General features: G+C 39.5%; 1 protein-coding gene across 1 annotated transcript; it reads right to left on the bottom strand.

Moving 5' to 3' along the window:
• Window positions 1–13,859: 13,859 nt before the first annotated feature.
• Window positions 13,860–15,183, bottom strand: LOC141590250 (uncharacterized). The gene is made up of 3 exons (XM_074410854.1): window positions 15,033–15,183; window positions 14,465–14,908; window positions 13,860–14,362 (listed from the first exon to the last, which is right to left on the bottom strand). The coding sequence occupies exons 1-3, from the start codon at window positions 15,181–15,183 to the stop codon at window positions 13,860–13,862; spliced, it is 1,098 nt and encodes a 365-aa protein (XP_074266955.1).
• Between the last annotated feature and the right edge of the window lie 1,773 nt (window positions 15,184–16,956).

Here is a 16,956-nt window from a genome sequence, read left to right as displayed (position 1 = left end):
GATCGGTCGAGGAACCATGTCTATATATCAAGTCGAGTGGGAGCAAGATTGTCTTCCTAATATTGTATGTTGATGACATACTCCTGATTGGGAATGACATACCTCTCTTAACTTCGGTAAAAGTATGGTTGAAGAACCATTTCCAGATGAAAGATCTGGGTGAGGCACAAAGAATTTTGGGCATCCGTATCTATCGAGATAGATCACGTCGGATATTGTCTCTCAGTCAGGAGTCTTACATAGACAAGATCCTAGAGAGATTCAGCATGACTAACTCCAAAAAGGGGTTTCTTCCTATGGCTCCAGGGGTGCATTTGAGCAAGTCTCAGGCACCAGAGACACCGGAAGAGAAAGAGCGCATGACACGGATTCCTTATGCCTCGGCTATAGGATCAATCATGTATGCCATGATATGCACACGTCCGGACGTGGCATATGCACTGAGTATGACAAGTCGATTCCAACAAAGATCCGGTGAATCACATTGGATGGTCACAAGAACATTCTTAAGTACCTACGGAGGACTAAAGATTGGGCATTGACTTATGGAGGCGAACAAAAGCTATGCGCAACCGATTCGCGGATGCTAGCTTCCAAACGGATCGAGATGACTCGAAATCTCGGTCGGATTCGTTTTTACTCTTAATGGTGCCGCATCACCGGAAGAGTTCCAAACAAAGTGTTACAAAGAGATTCTACGACTCGAGTCCGAGTACTATGCCGCGTCGAAGGCGCAAAGGAAGCGATATGGATGCGTCAATTCTTACAAGGACTATCCGTAGTGCCTAGTTCGAATGACCCGATCACCATCTAATGCGACAATAGAGGTGCCATCTTCCAAGCTAAGGAGCCTAAGTCTAGAAACAAGTCTAGACATGTACAACGGAAAGCTCATCTAATCCGAGATTACGTGGAGCAAAAGGAGGTAGTGATAGAAAAGATTGCTACAGATGATAACATAGCAGATCCTCTCACTAAACCATTACGACAAGATAAGCATGAAGGGCATGTTAATTCCATGGGAATTAAACGTGTTCCTGAGTTGTAGTACTCTTTTATGGATTAGATTCATTCTCTTTTGTACTCTATACGACATCATCGTTTTGATATTTATATATTTTGTTTTTCATGTGGATTTGTACGACAATTTTTGAACACCACAAAGTGAACTGAACAAACATTATATTTTTTGGTCCTTAATTGCCCACGTGAGCTGATAACTCTGGCAATTATTTTGTGACGTTGGTTGATGGTGGGTTCAACGAGCCATAAGTCAAAAGGTTGACTGACCAATCACAGAGGCGATTTATACGGATATCTCGTAGGACACAATTGCGACATCGACGTGGAGTCCTAAATGTTTTATAACATTCGGTGCCAGGTCGTGGATAGGACCTCCATGGTGATCCTAAGAGTCGATTCTTTTGACTATCGACTGTCTCTTGAGACTAAGGCAGATTTTGGGTGACTTTGGTTTCTTTCTCACGGTCATCCGTAACAGGAGGGCAAGTAGATTTTTTCTGGGTCATTTCATGCTGTGCTTAGATCGGAAGGAGTCGAGTTGAAGGAAATATTCAGCCTTTATCGGGTACTCGATATTTCTCGGGCCACTCGAGGAGTCAGAATCGAAATGAATGGCCATGCTCGAATACGAATTCGTTTTATCAGTTAAGTTACTCTCTAGTCGGGGAAACCACTCTTGATACAGATCGATTGTAAAATACGACCTTTGTGGATCCGGATCTGCAAATTGTTTTACATTGAGTGGGAGAAATTTTAAATGAATATGAGAATCGGTTATCGCACATACACTTGTACGGACAAGTGGGAGTTTGTTGGAGCCGTGTCCTCCAGTTAGTGCGGATAACGTTATTTCACATACACTTGTACGGACAAGTGGGAGCTTGTTGGGGCTAGTGTCCTCTACAGTTAATGCAATAACATTTAAATCTCTAAAAGGATCAAAGGGTATACTTTTGTATTATTATCAGTTGGTCCACGTTTATCAATAACGGTTGGCTTGCTAGATAAGTTTGACGTTATTGTCATACTGTTGGCGGTGATCAACTGGTCCCTAAAATTCACACCTATAGGATACGTTTGAGAGATGTGACGGTATGAAAATACAGTCATATTGATGCCTAAGTTGACTAAGCAGTTAGTCGGAGTTATTGACTAATAATTAGTCAAACGCGATGTTGAGATAATTATTTAATACGGATTAAATAATAATGGCTAAAACGAATTAAACGGTTAATTCGTAATTTAAATATAAACGATTATATTTAATTGATGTATATTGAATTAATTATACAATATTGTCTTTGTCGGACATGTATTAATATTTCGACTAAGTCATGTTACTAGTTGATATTTTAATAACCGATAACCGATGACGATTTATAATTAAAAACCCGTCGTATACATTTAGCGAATTTCGAGTCGGACCACGAGTTAAAATAAAGAGGAAGTGAAAGCCCACTTCCCCATGAGGCTCACGGTTTGGCCGAACCAAGGAGGAACAAAAAGGAGAGCCTCTCTCATTTTTGACCTAAGCATTTCATTTTTACACAAATTAGGTTTTTGAGAACATTTTTCTCTCAATAACCTAGATCTCACATCTAGCAAAACTCACACAAAACTCTCTCAATATTGCAAGGCAATTAGAGAGTACATTCTAGCACAAGGGGCATAGTCTCAGACGGTCTTGGGTGCAACAATTAGGAGGAAATCTACGTTGATTTCTATCTTAGGCCGAATTCTCAAGGACCCGAGGTTAATTCTTGTGCTTTATCGTTTTCTATTGTTTTTCGTTTATGACATTTTATCACATGTAAAATTTACGTTATAGTCCTAAAATTTAAGGGTTTTATACGGATATTACCCCTCACTATAGTGACCGGCTCAACGCTGTAAGGGGCGAAGTGCGGCTTTGGGACGTCTCCCAAGCCTTTGCGGTAGCTCCAAACAATTTCTACCCAGGTTCATTTTGGTTAGACTCCCTATGTTCATTTTGTTTATTGGTTTTAGGTTCCAAAATCGTCGCACTGATACCACTTTGTAACACCCCCATATACCAAGGCGCCTTACCAAGGACCACCCTAGCATATAACGGTGTTTCCATCTCGGTTGCCCGAGGTAAGTATATCAACAGTGACCATTATAGAATAATTATTAAAGTATAACGTTAACTAATTACATCGTCTCAAATATGTAAACCAAAGTATAAAGAATGTAAATCAAAGTACAAATAATAAAGTATCTAAAAACTCATGATAGCGGAAGCTAAGACTCTAGGTGATGACATCCCATCCTCGATCCCACAGCTAACATGAAATCATCACCTGTCACAATCTGCTCACCATCCGTGAATAGATCACCACAGTTTTAGAAAACATAAACGAGGTCAGTTCACTGAATAATCAAGATAAGAAAATCACAAAGACAACCATTATCATCCAATCCAAACATAGAACCATTCTCTATACTCCATTAATATCCAGTAACCGACTATACACCCAAGTGTGTAGCCCTGCCAGATTATCCATCGCAACAGGTAATCCTCACCACCGGGAGGGGACCGTAGCCTTGTCCACCTAAGCCCCGCTCATCGCAATGAGCAATATCCCATGTCCATTCCCGATGATGATTCCACTCAGCCGAGGACGCACCTCGCAAACCACAGACAAATAACAACCAATTCAAACATCCAAGAAAGACAATTCCAATAACAATATTAATCAGGATTATTTGATAGGAATACTCCAAACTAGGAGGGTCCTGCTCAAAATATTCCGAACTATGTTTTAACTACCAATAAACCCAACTAACACACCTCTTTACTTTTATTACACTAAGGCGGCAGACTACCTGCTAAGCAGGTTAATAACTTTTTGACCCTCCTTTTACCCTCTTTTTCTTTTTATTCTCAGTTATCCTTTTCACCTTCTCTTTTATTTTTTCACCTAATCACCATTAAACCCCTCTCTCCCTTGTCCAACGTCATCAGTGATAAGACCAACAGTCACCTCATCGATCATTTTAATTCATCTTCTTACTTGCGTCCAATCTGCTCACCGTCTTTGATCATTTTAAGGGACTCGTTTTTACACAGTGACGCAAATAATGCTTCCTCATCGCCTTTTATGTTATTTTGAAACTTGATTATTTCGTACAATTTGTTTGTTGAAGGGACGCCATTGATGTTGTATGTACACATTGTGTAATTTAATTTGAAAGTTTTCCTCTTTGGTCCTTTTTTGTTAGAGTTAATTGATTGACGGGATGTTTGTTTAATTTTCTTTGTGTCAAATTAATTTGATATTTGATTTGTATGTTTGATCAATACTTGCTGGTCATCCTATGTCTCTTACTGAGTTTTCCAAGATTGAGCAGATATATTCATTTTTGAATGATGCAAATTGGACACCGACTGCTAGAGCTTGGAGCATCCGGTTCCCAACTAGCTCTGATGATGGCATGTGGGTCAGCCAAAATGAATGATGAACAATGGAGGAAAAATTATGAGAGGAGGAGAGATAAAGTGTGCTCGAAATTGAGGAGGGGAAAAAAATTGTTATATGACTCAACCATGTTCAATATTCCCCTTTCCGGACATCATGCCACGCATATACCTCGTCAAATCCACCATATGATCACACACGTGTTTTTCCATATTTGTTCCCATCCATCATCAACACTTCCGCACATACGGAAGACCATAATGCAGAATCATGCAAATGACCATTATGCGACACATAATTTGCATTTTTTCATCTTACTTTTACACGACAAGACAAAATCACGTTGATTAACACACATTAAACAAGATTATCACATCATCTATGTCATCAATCTTCCCATGTCGAATCAACGATTTCTATTTACTTGCAAAGTGCCACACCATATAATCAAGCATAAGCAATTCACAAAATATCACCTATGTAAGGTCAACATGCTCATCCAAACACAAGTCAACTAATATATACCAATATACACCCAATATTTGATCGAATATCAACAAAACAAGGGTCAACACAGGCCACTCGGTCGAGTGTAGGAGACCACACGGTCGAGTGCATGGTGCACTCGGTCGAGTGTCACCCGGGCAAAAGGTTTTCGTTCCCAAACTCGTTTCCAAGCTTTCTTATTTCATAACACAAATGCTAATGTACTCCGATGGTGACTAATACACCATCAAATGACCAAATTAGAACAAACTCACGTCCTTATGGCCATCATTACTACACAATTAAGATGAAATATCTGAGACATACTACCTACACAAATATATTATTTCATAGTTCCTTTCGCAACAGTTCTACCTCTCCCCCCACACCAAGCGATGGTATCACCATACCGTCATCAAGAACCACAATAGTCATATCGGTAGCCACAACACTTACACTATCTCATGAACACGGCCCTAACCATTCATTATTCTCAAGGAATAATAACAACATCACCCCTCAAATGGACAGTACAACGAGATCATGATGTATACCATGAACGCTTTACCTAACAATTGGGAGGCAACTTTACAAACAACATCAATACTACCTCTCATAGGGTCGGGGTCCCATAAAACCCCTTTCGCACTTCATGCATACACACTAAAATTAAACGGTTACACTCTATAGCACGAATAGTCAAAAACCCCAACGATATGATTGAATCCTTCAGTATTACACGCCACACTCTAACTCTCTTGACCGCGAAAACCAAACTTGGTAATATTAATTCCACCATCATATATCTCAATTATTTATCAACCAAAGTTTTCAAGGCATGCTCAATAAAAATATCCCTCAACATGCAACTCAACCTCGTTCACTATCCATAAGTTCAAATGTTCGACCTAGATCACACATCACTCATTATCCACAAACTACCTTATACAATCATTTTACTCAATTCAAGACACCTTACGCAAACTAAAGTCACTTCTTCTATTCCTAATTTCCAAACATGAATCATACACCTAGCTACTTACACGGTTCAAATCCACCTCAGACAAACAAACTTACATAAATCCCAATAAAACGCATGTTTCGCATTCATAACTCTCAATTACAACATCACTCGTCACATATTATTAGCACTTGCCTCTTTACCCTCATAGGTTCGCCGATTCATTCTCATTTCACATTCTCTCAATCATAAACACATTATTAACAAAGATTGTAACATTACGAAACAATGAAACTATGTTTAAGTATAAAATTTAAAATTTAACCATATACACTATGATATATATAAAAAAAATTGGGCAAAATTATAAGGTAAGATTCTCGATTTAGACAATACGTAGCATTATTAACAAAATTGAAATCTTATTACTCAATTAAATCAAGGAAAGCTTTAAGACAAGATTTTCAAATTTCGAGATCATTCCTGACATCATTAGATAAAGGATGAAGTATAAAATCGGATTTGTCTGTATAACTAACGTAGATGTCCAAACTTGAGGCGATTTGTAAAGCAAAACTGCTAGTTTAATGTAACACAATACAACATCAACAAGGACTAAGTAACAAGAAACAATTGGATCGTGTTTTTAGTGCAACGATCAAAATCATTCATTTTAAAATGAAAGTTTAAAAGATTTTGGGCAACATTTTAAGATGAAATTTTGATTCAAGATGATACATGCCGTTACTAACAAGGAAAAATCAAAACTTAAGCGTGACAAGATTCTTTAGCCTCATTAGTTAACCAAACTAAGTTTGTAAACACGAAAATCGAAATTTACGCATGAACATTAAAGTTTCAAAATTTTCGGGATAAAATTTTCATGACCAAATTTCAAATGCATAACAAGAGTTAGCAATAACAACCGAACTTTAGTCCTTGTTAAACAATTAACCATGCAACAAACACCAAATCAAATTATTTACTCGAGAATTTCATTAAATTTTGGGGCAAAATTCAATATGAAATTTTATACTTGATATCATAAATGTTATAAAAAGGTGATTAATATCATGAATCAAATAAAATATTCAATTAACTGACAAAATTTGGAGGAATTAGCGTAGATTTAAACAAAACAAAACTAGGGAAAAACATGAACAAGTAAAAAAACCACCCATATTGTTTAACTAGCAAGAATTAAGAGGATAAAATGGAGTATAAAGCTTAAGTCCAAGCAACAAACATTAACAATGGAGTTTTGGGAAATTTTTAAAGATATTTTGGGTATTTTTATAATGAGAAATGATGAAGAAATACAAGGAATAAGGTAATAATGCAAATCTCGCGAAATTCAAAACCCACAATATGCCACTCGGTCGAGTGCCCTTTCCACTCGGTCGAGTGAACCACTTCTAGAAATTTTCAAGTCTCTGGAAAATGGTTAATTCGGTCGAGTGCTAGGGTCCACTCGGTCGAGTGACTAGTACTCGATCGTGTACTAGCTCGCACTCGGTTTGGTGCCTTTCTATGGTTTGCAATTTCCGACTAAGAATTACTATTCTTATACTAGCGACTACTATTACTAATCACACTCCAACTATAGTATTAGTGAATTCCAAATATAGATGCGGTAATAACATGCCAAAGGACGAGGCTAACGCCCCTCATACACCAACACCTAACAATCATTCTCAAAACATGCCATGCGTATCATTACTTTCATCCAACTTCTAAATGTTATCACATACCATATGAACAATTATATCATGCAAGAATCCTATCAACTATGCAAATTATGGCTTTAAAACTCATCATATTCAAATACGCAACACAGATACAAATAATTGCATTTCACATAAAACAATCCTTCAGTGATATCCCATATACCTCACTCAAGTAAACATTTCCATTTCATCCTTTCAACTATTATATATTATCATACGCCAAACGAAGGGATATGTCAAGCAAGAAAAGAAATCTATAAACTCGTATCAACACATACAAAACCACGTCATGTGATGACTTGCCAACTTAACATTGCACACATGAAATCACAAAACATTGCACTTCACATTTCCCGACTCATAACCACCCACATAGTGACCAACTGAGACAATAGGATCTAGTTTTAAAATGAGGGATCCTACTCACCGAAAACCGACCTCCTATTGTACTCATGTCGGATTCATTTTATTAGACACATCTATGTTCATTTGGCTCATTGGTTTAGGTTCCAAAATCGTCACTCTGATACCACTTTGTAACACCCACTTCTTACCCGGCCAAGGTAATTAAGGAATGTTACCGTCTCGGTTTCCCAAGGCAGCGAAATCAGAATTACAATTAAGAAAATCTTATATAAAAACAAGTTTAGTGATTAAATAAATGTAAACAAATGATAAATGTGAGCTATACAAATTACAAGTCGACTACCATCTATATATCTCATCTATGCTACGCTACTCGACTCCGAGTCCAAGACGCGGCCCATATCCCGATCACGTCAACAAGCAAAACATGTACTCAACCTGCTCCTCATATGATCGAAAATATAATATGGATCGACACAGGCCACCTAAGAAATAGGTGACAATTACACAGACATACAACACGTCAGTTTCAATAAATAAAGTGAGACACGACACAAAGTGTGTGAGTATGCAACATGACTATGATATGAATGAAACGCTATCAAAAAACCACCACGCCAGTACCGGGACACGTCCAGATGTACCCACAACCACTGGTGCCAGGGACACGCCTACGACACTACACCACACAAAAAGGTACCGGGACACGCCCAGACGTACCGGGCCCGGAAGCCAATCATGTCCCCTGCCAGACTGTAAGACCCGCCCTGTTAGGGACCCGTTGACTGACCTGTTGACCAAGGGAAAGCCTTAGCAAGGGAGATGGGAGAGATCAGTTGACCAATGTAACTCGTTACTTGACCTAGCAGTGGCCACTCGGCCGAGTAGTTAAGATACCCGAACGAGTGGGGCGTACTCGGCTGAGTATGTCTATACTCGACCGAGTACATCGTCGGTCAGCGCGGTTTTATAAAATGCGGAATCTTAAACAAAAATCATTTTCGACAGTTCCTTTTCTCTTTTCCTAAACCTAATCTCTCCCTCTATTCTCTCATTTCACTCTACACGTCATTGGTGGCCTTGAACACTTATCCGGGAAGGGAGATAGGCTATACATGGAGTCATTGTGTCGGGTTGTCACTGTCATCGGCATTGGTCTACGTCTTAAGGGGATGTGCACATTAATGGACTTCGGTTATGTGCTCGTTGCGATGAGCGGGGCTTAGGTGGGCGTGGTTGCGGTCCCCCACGGGCGGTGAGGATTACTTGTTGCGATGGGTAATCTGGCAGGACTACACATTTCAGTGTGTAGTCAGTTATTGATTGTTAATGGAGTGGGAGATGGATATTGTAATTGAATTGGTTGCATTGTTTGTTTGTGTATTCATATCTTGGTTATATAGTTGACTAACCCCGTTGTTGTTTTTAAAACTGTGGTGATCCATTCGGGGATGGTGAGCAGTTCGTTTAGTAGGCATTGGTTGGTATGTTGCTTGCGGGACGTGAAGGGGAAATCGAGTCATCACGCTGTCTAGCTTGTGGCCGCTGTAACTTATGCTTAGTAGTCCTTCAACTGTTTTAGAGTTGTAATATTTTTCTATGTTGTATAATATGTAAGAACATATAATAAAACGTTCTGTTATTGTTTATTTGATTTATTTACCTCGGGCAACCGAGATGGTAACGCCCTTACTTATTGGGGAAGTTTTGTTAAGGCTCCTTGGTAAGTGGGGGTGTTACAAAGTGGTATCAAAGCGACGATTTTGGAACCTGAACCAATGAACCAAATAAATGTAGGGTGTCAAATTAAAATGAACCTGGTGTATGCGTGTTGGGAGCCCTGTTATATCAGTTTTGGGTGAGAAGACGCCCTCATCTCAGAATCCTGGCCCCATCATGCTTAAGCCAGCAACGTCGTATCGGGTAAACGTATGGGGCTGTGTGTGTGTGTGTGTGTGTGTGTGTGTGCGTGCGTGCATGCGTGTGTGTGTGTGTGTGTGTGTGTGTGTGTGTGTGTGTGTGTGTGTGTGCGTGTGTGCGTGTGTGCGTGTGTGTGTGTGTGTGTGTGTGTGTGTGTGTAATATGTGACTTTTTTGAATGTTACTTGGTGACTGGTGTTAAAGGCTGAAGTACCGAGGATGCGAGTATGGTGTAAGGGTGTGTGTTTGCCTTATAGATGAACTTAGTAGTTGGTTTAAAATTCTATGTATGGTCGTATATGACAAGGGAAGTAATGGTAGATGGTAATGATATAACATTTAAAGGTATGATAAGGCGTATGAATGACTTGAGTGAGTAGTATGTGCAGGAACGGAGTAGAGACTTGTATGCGTGTGGATTTGCTTACACATTGTCGATGACATAATCAAGTTTGAAGTAGGTTAGGTGTACATGTGACGTGACTAGTTTTCCGTTAAAGGAATTATATGACATGTGATATATGTTGTGCAAGTAAGTCAGAAGGGTGTGTAATCGATGAGTTGCCTTGTGTGTGATAGAAGTAACGCCTAAGTGTGACGAGTTACGAATAAGCGGAACTCCGAACAATGTTTGTTTTTTTTTTTTTCAGGGAAACCATTCATAAAATCTTCAATTTTCGTTACTGTACAGGTATACTCAACCGAGTACATTGGATACTCGACCAAGTAAGCGAAACTCGACCGAGTATGTAGGCACTCAGTCGTGTACTCAAAGGTCAGTAGCTGACTAAAAACACAATTATGAGTACTCGACCGAGTAGACCAAATACTCGACCGAGTAGAGACTACTCGGCCGATTAGGTCTAGTACTTGACCGAGTACCCTAATATTCGCGGTTCAACACAACTTTTTCCGGAAACCCTATAACTCCCTTTTATTCTATTTTCACGCCTCATCCTTCCTCTTGCTACACATAAACTTCTCAATTTTCCTCTCTCACCAAAAACTTGGGTGATTTGTGTTGATTTTGTCTTCGGATTTGTTCTTGCCTTCACTCTTTCTACTCAATTTCTGACTTAAGGTAATGCAACTATAAAAAAACTCTTTACTTTTAATCAAATCAATTGAGAAATTTGTCCCAAATTCAGAATTTTCTACTCTTATAATTCCAATATTCATGTTTGTATGGTGTTAATTTAGTAGTAATTGCTCTTATTAGTTGATTTACTCATGCAAAAGATAGTTTCTATTCTAAAAAACCTTCCGATTTTTTGTCGAAAAGTTCTAGGGTTTTGCCCTAAAATTTTTATTTTTGTCACTTAGATTGCTTCTAGGATGTTCTTAATGGTTCAACTGATAATGCTAATGCTCTACCAAGTTAATAATTCATGCCTTTTGATAGAAAAATCCGTCTAAAAACTCCGTCTTAAAAGTGTATAAACTGAGAATTTTCATCTGTTATGGTATAATTTCTGGAGAAATTCTTGTTGACCTTGTATTTTTGCAGCATGCCGAAACCAAGAGCACCTCCTAAGAAGAGGACCCGTGCTAATGTTGTGATTGAGGAAGGTCAATCGAGCGAGGAGCCGTTTGTCCCTCCAGTCGATCAGTACCCATCGATAATCTTTTTTTTTGGTAAAATGTGAGTATATATATATAATATATCAAAAAGATAGGTACATAAGGAGTTCCAGTAGCACTAATCATCAATTACACATAATTTCTTATTTTGCAACCAATCTAAATCCGTCTTAGTAAGCACTCTGAAATCTCTTCCACGGAGCCTTGCCTTAACCTCCTCAATGACTTGATTAGCTACTCCTTCTGGCCTTAGCAGCACCCCCTCCATTATGCTTTTGTTCCTCTGCTGCCATATGCTATACACCATCCCCCATAGAAGAGCAACCTGCACCCCCTTCTGCAACTTCGTACCTGTTCTCTAGTTGCACCAAACTAGTAGATCAGTGACAGGGAACATTATCTGCATCCTCTGGTTCATTTCCTGTATGACCTTCCTACTGTAAACACAGGCACACATCAGGTGATCAATGCTTTCAGCAGTCTGTGCACACAGAAAGCAGCTATCCACAACCTCCAGACCATACATAATAAGTTTATCCTTAGTCCTCATAGCTCCATGTGCATACAGCCACCCCATAAATTGGTGTTTTTGGAGTCACATGCTCATTCCAGACCCATTTATGCCAGAAAACCGCAGGTTTTCTTTCCCTTAGCGATTCATACCCCATAGCAGGAGTATACTTGGACTGTGCATTCCAGGTACCATCAATATATCCAGGTAGCATTTCCTCCTTTACTTTACATATTCTTCTCCAGACCCAGCTAGAATTAGCAGTAGGCTTATAGTCTAGCCAAGTCTGCCCTTTTAAGTAGTTCTTCTTCACCCATTGCACCCATATTGAATTCTTCTCCTCCATGACCCAATGCACCAGTCTGCCTATCATAGCCTTATTCATAATTTCCTGATCTTTGAGCCCTAGACCTCCCTCTTCTTTTGAACAGCTCAACTTATCCCAAGCTACTAGTGGGACTCTCCTGTATTCAGCACTATTATCCCACAAGAAATTTCTGCAAGTAGCTTCTATTTTACTAATGATCCCTTTTGGAATAACAAACATTGAGGCCCAATATGAATGCAGTGTAGAGAGCACAGCCTTTACCAACACCAGTCTCCCAGCATAGGAGAACCTTTTGGCCCCATAATTATGAATTCTACTGCAGATCTTCTCAACCAGGCATTCACAGTCAGCTTTCTTCAGTCTTGTGGTCTGGATAGGCATCCCAAGGTATTTGAATGGCAGCACTCCCTCCACAAAGCCAGACACCCTTAAGATATCCTGTTTAATGTGCTCTGGAACTCCTTGGAAGTAGGCATTCGATTTAGTTGCACTCACCTGTAGTCCAGATGCTTTGGAAAAGGTAGAGAAGGCTCTTAGCAAGAGCATCATGGAGCAGGCATCCCCTCTACTGAATAATAGTACATCATCAGCAAACATGAGGTATGCTAGTCTGACCTCTTTACAAAGGGGATGGTAATTGAACTCAAACTTAGCAGCTACATATTTCAAAGTCCTAGTTAGGTACTCCATACATAGTGTAAAAATAAGAGGGGAAAGACGATCTCCCTGTCTGAGTCCCCTCTTGCCTTGAAAATATCCAAACATATCTCCATTCAAGGATAATGAAAAACTTGCAGTAGTGATACATTGCAATATCATTTCTTTAAAGTCAGCAGGGAATTCAAGAGCATCTAGCAATTGTTCAACAAATGACCATTCCACCGTGTCATATGCTTTTTGCAAGTCTATCTTGAACATACACCTATGAGTAGCATTTGACCTTTCATACAATCTGATCAGGTATTGACAGATAAGGATATTCTCCTGGATACTCCTATTTTGCACAAATGCCCCTTGGTTTTGATCAATGATACTAGGCAAAACATCAGCCAGTCTTGCACAAAGCAGCTTAGAGATTATTTTGCATATGACATTGCAGCATGCTATTGGACGAAATTGCAACACATTTTTTGGTCTCTCACATTTAGGGACAAGAGTTAAGGTAGTAGCATTGATTTGCCTGAGCAGCTTCTTATGGGTAAAGAAATCCTGGACTGCATTAATCACATCCCCACCTATTACACCCCAAGCATCCTTAAAGAACTTGCTTGTGTAGCCACCAGGTTTAGGGGACTTGATGTCAGGAATGCCAAACACAATATCCCTTATCTCCTTACCAGTGACTGGCCTGGTCAACAGTGTATAATGTTCAGCATTACATCTGGGTCCTTGGTCAATAATCTTCCTATGTACTTTTTTTGTCTCTTGCTTAGCTCCCAGTAAAGCTTGGTAGTATTCCAGGAAAGCATTATGCACCAGTTCTGGGGTATCACATGAGTTACCATTCCTATCCTCAATCAGCATAACTCTATTTCCATTCCTTCTTTTTTGAGCACTCCATGAAAATAAGAGCTATTAGTATCCCCCTGCTGCAGCCACTGAATCTTTGCTTTTTGAGCCATAAAACTGTCCCTTGCCTCAGACAGTTCCCTTAAACTTTTAGTAGCCTCAGCCTCCTCAGATATAAGGGCCATATTTGAAGAGTCTTTCCCTATCAATTCCTGCAAAACAGCTACTCTTTTCTGCACCAAAGCAGTAGATTGCTCAATATCACTATAGTTCTCCCTATTCAAGGCTTTCAGAGAAGGCTTCAGGAACTTCAAATTTTTTGCCAGCCTTAACATTGGGGATCCAGGAATACCTTGACTCCAACATCTCTTAATAATGGGCAAAAAATCCTTGGCAGTTCCCCATTTATTGTAATACTTGAAACTTCTAATTTGCTGGACCTGAGTAGAGCTATTAATCAAGCAGGGAGTGTGATCAAACATACCCTCAGGGAGGAAGTTCGCATATAATTCTGGAAAATTATCACACCAAGCTTTATTGATCATAAACCTATCAAGCCTACTGTAAATCCTATCAACAGGTTATTGCTTATTATTCCAGGTGAACAATGAGCCTGTAGCAGTAATGTCCACTACTTCACAGTCTGCAACACATGTTCTAAATGGTTCAATCTCTGTATTAGGAGTATTACCTCCTACTCTCTCAGAAGCTGACAACACACAATTGAAGTCACCTGCCATAGCCCAAGGGCCATCCACTTGACCAGCAAACCTCCTTAGATGATCCCATAGAGGGGTCCTCTCTTGAATACCATTAAATGCATAGATCATGGTTAAGAAGAAAACACTTCTACTCACCAATGTTTCAACCTTCATATGGATGAATTGAGCATTGTATTCAACAAACTGAATTCTGAATATCTTAGGATCCCAAAGAATCCATATTCTCCCATTATTGTAGTACCCATTATTTGTATAAATGCACCAATTATTAAAAACATTTATAGTTCTATTGAAAGACTTGCTTTTTATTTTTGTTTCTAACAAACCAAATAAACCTACTCCCTTATTTTGCAAGAAAAAATTAATGAACTTTTGCTTATTTACCCTATTCATTCCTCTCACATTCCAAAAGCCTATTCTATCCATTAAGTATAGGAGGAGAATGAGTATGACCATTACCAGTTTTAGTACCATTCAATTTTGAAGGAGAAGTCAATATTTCTTTATAAGAATGAGCTCCAAAAGTATCACCACTATATCCACTCCTGTCTCCTTCCTGCCTATGCATTCTGACTAATCTTTTACGAGGAGTCAAAATCCCAGTCACCATCTAAGGTTTTGGATTATTCAGAATCAAAGAGCCCTCCTGTGGTTGTACCCCAACAGTTTGTTTTACTCTCCATACCTGTTTGACTGGTTTTTTTGCAATACAGTCCTGATTTCCTTTTCTACAGTGCTCCATCTCATGCCCCATGCCCTAGCATTTCTTACACTTAATAGGTCTCCACTCATAATCAATATCAACCCTTATGATCAGACCTTTTTCATCTTTAAAAGCAATCTGAGGAGGCAGCTCTTGGTCCACCATAAGTTCTACCATTACACGAGCATACCCCAGTCTTGTCCTCTCCTCAGTGGCTGCATCACTTTTAATGAATTTCCCAATTAAGCCTGCTATTTTAGGTAACCCCTTCCCCCAAAACTTCAGAGGGAGTTTATGGATTTGAACCCAAGCAGGAACAGATTTCACATCATCCTTCGTCATCTCCATGTCCCTAGTCCAAGGCTTAACAATCAATGGTTTGTTGTCAAAAAGATAATGCCCTGAACTCATGACTTTGTCTTTCATTTCCATCGTTTTAAACCTAACCAGAAAGATACCATTGGGCATGAACGAGATTTTATCAATATTAAATTTCGTCCATATTCTTCTTATAAAGCCTTCTACCACCTCCCACGGCGGATTTGTCCCCAGAATAAAGCAAACTACCGCCTGACTCCAATATTCAATTTCCTCTTCAACATCCTCCAATTGTAACTGTAACATACCATCAGTCTCTGTTTTTGGTTCTTCTTCGATAACAGGAGGACTCTGTTCTGCTGTCTCCTGAACCACTTCCTCCTCCTCCTCATTCTCAACTTCATCTTCATCACATTGTTCTTCCTCTTCATCAGTTTCAATCACTAGTTCGGGGATGCCATTAATCTCCTGAATATCTTTTGTCTTACGTTCCTCCTCGACATCAGGTCCTGCCCTAATTTCATTAGCAACCGAATTTTCTATATTTTCCTGATTTGGTTCTTCTACTGACAAGGACTTTGCCCCTGGTACACTCCTTCCACGTAGCATCATCTCCCTTTGTCTTTGCAGATTGGATTTCCTAGCCATAGGCTCGAAAATCGAAGGCGGCTTCTCTCTCTCAAGTTCTCCATCGTTTCTCTCTCTAGGGTTTTAAATTCCCCATCGATAATCTTTGCTAACTTTAAACAGCGGGCTGCATTCGTGGCCTTGATGGGTTGACCATAAGGCCGGCCCGTTGTGTTGACCCGAAAATCTTGACAACCTTGGGTGTGGAATCGGATATATCTCATATATTCGAGATTTTGGGGATGGACGGGCTATATCACCTTTGTAAAAAGTCTTACTCGTTTCTCATGACACGGCTGTCGCAATCCTATCAAAAATAAAACCAACAGGCTCTAACTAATGCAGCAGAGACAAGTCGGGTATCGTATCCACAGGGAGGCGGTCACTATCTACTCGTTATTCAGTCTGTCTATAATCACAAGATGGGGGGTTCGAGTTGTTTGATATGCTAAACTAAAAGAACAGTAAAAGTGAAAACAATAAGAAAAGTGAGAATTAAGATCAAATAAAGGGAGAGATACCAGGATGTCGGTTCACCATGATATTACACAAATCAACTAAAGGTAGGCCAGTCGGTCTAATGTGAGAAGGGTAGTGGAAAGGTCCTCTCGGCCTGCTATCCACCCTAAAATACTACTAACTTAGCTCTCGCCCTCATTCTTGTAGTCTATTGTTCATAACAGGCCTATTCATTCCAATCTCTCGATCTAGGTCTGAATTTAACCGGTTTAATTA

This window comes from Silene latifolia, chromosome 7 (assembly GCF_048544455.1).
Source record: "Silene latifolia isolate original U9 population chromosome 7, ASM4854445v1, whole genome shotgun sequence".
Taxonomy (NCBI): Eukaryota; Viridiplantae; Streptophyta; class Magnoliopsida; order Caryophyllales; family Caryophyllaceae; genus Silene; species Silene latifolia.
The sequence above is the reverse complement of the archived record's forward strand: the minus strand, read 5'-3'. Positions and strand labels throughout refer to the sequence as shown.